Raw genomic sequence first — 4,116 nt, forward strand, 5'->3', positions numbered from 1 at the left:
GGTCCTGACCCGGTCCCATCACTCTGACCCGGTCCCATCACTCTGACCCGGTCCTGACCCGGTCCGATCCGCGGCTCTGACCCGGTCCGATCCCCGGGTCCGACCCGGTCCGATCCGTGGTTCTGACCCGGTCTGATCCGCGGTTCTGCCCCGGTCAGATCCGCGGTTCTGACCCGGTCTGATCCAGTCTGCTGGGTTCAGAACCAGCCGGAGGTCCTGACCCGGTCTGATCCAGTCTGCTGGGTTCAGAACCAGCCGGAGGTCCTGACCCGGTCCGGACCAGAAGAACTCGACTCGTCTTCGGTGGATGAAAACTTCGGGTTCAGCCTGGAAGTGCAGATCGTTCCCAGGATGATGCCGAGTCGGCTCCTGAAGCGTTTGCTCCGTTGTCGGCGCTTCCCTCTGCTCGTCAGCCGTTGCCGGGGGCGACGGTGGAGGCGGCGGCTCCTCTTGATCTCCTCTCGTCTCCCTGAAACCTTTCGCTGCTCCACTCCTGCTGCAGCTCTCTGCGTCTGAAGTGTAACTGCACATCAAAGGCGCTGGACGTCAAGTGATGCTTTGAAGGACTCGCTTTATTTGGAACCACAGAGAAAATCCTCAGCTGCAGGTTTTAACTGGCTGTTTATGATCAAAAGCAGAAGTTTATTATAAATGTTTGCAAAGAACACTTCATGGTTTCAAGGAATCATTTCACTGTGGGCTGAAAGACAAAACCAGCAGCTGTCAGCCTGTTTACTTCATCTGAAGCTGTAAAATCAGACGACCAGAAATTCAGGAAACAAAATGTTGACCTGAACGTTTAGTTTTTACTTCAGTAGATTTTCTTCACAGTCTAAACAGAAAACATCCCCCTTCAGTAAGGACTCTGAAGGCAGCGTCGGCCAGGAAAAGCCTCCAGAGCTAATGGCTGTTTAGCACTGTATTGTTTTTGCTAACTTTGAAATTGTTTAGCGCTTTTAGCATTTAGCTTTCACTGATGCTAAGGCGCTAAATTGTTTCGTAAACCTTCAGTTGAATAAAGTTCAAAATGTTTATCAAAGTTTTGGTGACGACTGAAACTGACTGTCCCTCTGTCCCCCCGTCCCCCCCGTCCCCCCCGTCCCCCCGTCCCCCTGCAGCCACAGAGACCTGAAGCCAGAGAACTTGTTGTTAGATGAGAAGAATAACATCAGAATAGCCGACTTCGGCATGGCGTCTCTGCAGGTCGGGGACAGTCTGCTGGAGACCAGCTGTGGGTGAGTCCCGACCTGCTGCCTCATCATTTCTGGTTTCTGAAACTTTTCCTCCTTCACTTCTTCGTTACGTATCAAATATTTTTGGTCCATTGCTGTTAAACTCAGTCATTTCTGTTTCTTATGTTAAATATTTGTTTTAAGATTTGAAGTTTTCGTTTTCAACTGCAGAATTTTGTGAATTTCTGGCAGTGAAACAACCCCACAGCATGACGCTGCCAGCACCATGCTCTACAGTTGGTGATGTTTTCTTAGCTTTGAAAGCCTCACTAACTTTTCCCATCTGTTTGTAAAACAGAACAGCAGCTGCTGAGTTCAGTTTCCGCCAATCCAACATTTCCACTGACATTTTTCTGAACCACTCATCACTGGAGGTGTATGTATATATTTGAGCCTGTATGAAAAGTTTTGGCCGCTAGTGGAAGAGAGAAACTTAAAATTAAATCCAAGGTTGCTGTTTAAATCAGCAGATGGGTGTGACCTGTGATGACTGAACGGAGCAGCTGACCTGATGTGAGTTTGGAGTTTTCTGAGAATGCTGCAGGATGTTAGCGGTTCCGACCCGTTCCGCCAGAGTCAGGCGTGTGGAACGGTTAAATCCACGTCGCTCCTAAACGCCTCACAGAGAGCCGAGATCACAGCGTTGGAGGCTGAGCAGAAACTCTCCTGATCATGTAATCAGCAGCTGGACGAGCTGCAGCTTCTGATGCAGAGGTTTTTTTTACCTGCTGCTCGGTTCTGAGGGTCCGTCTGAAACCGAACCGCATGCAGGAAGAGCTAAACGGGTTTCTGGAAACGCCTCACCCAAAATAAACATCATGAGTCTGTTAATGCAGAGATAAACATCTAACTAAATGAGTTTAATCAAAACCTCAAAGCATTTCTTTTATTTAAATAATGGATTTAGGTTATTTTTATTAGATTTGTTTGAGAAATGCTGAGACCTATCAGACTAGCACTTTAGCAGGGATTTAAAAGCTCTTCTTGGTGAGTCGGCTTCTGTTAGCATTGAAGCAGATAAACTCCTTATCACCCAAATGCTTGTTTAAAACATAGCTTTAGTGGATGGAAGCAGCTGAAAGTCTCAATTTTCTCAGCTGAAAAAAGTCTGAACTTAGCTGCAGTAACATGTTTGGCATCAAAACGTCATGTTATGCTAACGCTACATGTGGAGGGAAGTCAGAAAACTTAAGTCCAAATCTCTGCTGCAGCTGATCACTGTGTGTGCTGATTGATTGATTTATTGATTTACAAGGATCAGCAGCAAACCTCAAAATGAAAAACTGAAGTTCTTACCTGAGTAAACTCAGCCTGATTCCTCGTTTTTGGTGAATAAAGAGGGAAAAACAATCAGATTTGAGTAATTTGTCTCAGGAAACTGATCGATCCTTTCGTCGGTCCGTTTGTGGAACATAATCTCTCATATTCTGAGTTTGGCCACTAGAGGGTCTCAGTGAATCTGTGGTTAATTTTCTGCTGTTAAAACTGGTTTCTTGTCATCAGCTGCTGTAAAGTCGGTTTCTGGTCCGTAAAGTAGAACCAGCAGCTGCAGATCAGCAGCAGCCATGTTTGTTTTCCTCCTGCAGCGACTGAAACTTCCTCCTCCACGCTCCGACGGGTTCGGGTCGGATCGGCTCCACCAAGTCCGACAGGAAGCTGTGATCAGACGTGTTGCGGTCGACCTGCTTCACCTCATTTACATAATTAGGAATGTCATCAGTGGAGATGAAGTGTGTGTGTTTACACACTGCTGGGGGAACCGGGCTCTCCGCTTCGCTGGTTCTGAGGACCAGACGGAGGTTCTGCAGAACCGACCTGTCAGAAAATACAACATTTAAATGCCGTTTGTCACATTTAAGTTGAAATATTTATTAGCAGATGAATTGTTTTTGTAGCTGTTTGAGATCTGCTGCAGGATCTGTTACACACTGAAAAAACACAAAATCTAACCAAGATTAATTCACTTATTCATGTTGAGTAAAATAATCTGCCTGGGGAACGAGAGCCTTTCAATCAATACTGAGGATTATTAGAACAGGCTCCTGTGTCTTGATGAAAAGTTACTTGTAAGTTGGTTCAGTCTTACTTTAAGTGAACTAAGATATTTGCAGCAGAAACTTGACCAAAATTACTTGCTAATATTTCGTGTTTTTGCAGTGCAGGTCGATTAGTCGTCTTGTTTTATTTCCTCTTTCCAGGCAGTTTTTCAGAATGTGAAGTGATGAATGTTTCCCACTGCCTGCAAATGAAACCGAGCAACGTTTCAGGAGGCCGAGGCCAGCAGACGATGCATTTCCTGTCCTTCTGCATAAATATGTAAAAATAAACATAAAAGACAAATAAAATGAAAACTGAGGAGACTGGATGAAAAAAAGTTTTCTGCAGGAGAAAACTTGAATCTAAAACTTCAAACTGACATTCTTCCTGTAGAATCACAACTGTAAGATATTAAACATGGAAATCCTCTTTTCCTTCATATTTATTTTCATTTTTATGAAGTGAATTACAGCTACAGTAACTGAAGCACCTCAGTTATGATTTACTGAAAGGATCTCACACAAGATTCAACCAATCAGAATCTGATTAAAAACTCTTTAAATGCACCGAAATTATTGATTTCTGTTAAAACTTCGTCCATCTTTTCCTGTTTATTCCTGCAGGGTCACTTTTATTTAATAAAATGTAGAAATGTAGAATTTATTTATTTTTTATGTAAACTGACCCCAGATGTTAATAAGGATCTGGATTCAGAGCTGCTGGTTTAAATCTGCTTCAGATCAACACCAGGATCCACCTGAAAAGAAAAACCGTTTTATTTCTGTTCTTCTGTCTCGGTTCTTCCTCCTCTCTCTGTTTCTGTTCTTCTGTCTCGGTTCTTCCTCCT

At 44.2% G+C, this 4,116-nt stretch overlaps 1 protein-coding gene across 1 annotated transcript in view; it reads left to right on the top strand.

The window, feature by feature from the left end:
- Window positions 1-1,071: 1,071 nt before the first annotated feature.
- LOC106936265 (serine/threonine-protein kinase BRSK2-like) overlaps window positions 1,072-4,116 on the top strand; it is a gene marked incomplete at its 5' end in the record, with an annotated part of 32,205 nt that continues 29,160 nt past the window's right edge. The window contains one exon of the mRNA XM_015017143.1: window positions 1,072-1,235. Coding sequence (XP_014872629.1) covers window positions 1,072-1,235 — 164 coding nt within the window. The remainder of the gene's footprint in view (window positions 1,236-4,116) is intronic.

The sequence above is a fragment of the Poecilia latipinna genome, unplaced genomic scaffold, assembly GCF_001443285.1.
Source record: "Poecilia latipinna isolate Pla-1442-1.1 unplaced genomic scaffold, P_latipinna-1.0 Scaffold2108, whole genome shotgun sequence".
NCBI lineage: Eukaryota > Metazoa > Chordata > Actinopteri > Cyprinodontiformes > Poeciliidae > Poecilia > Poecilia latipinna.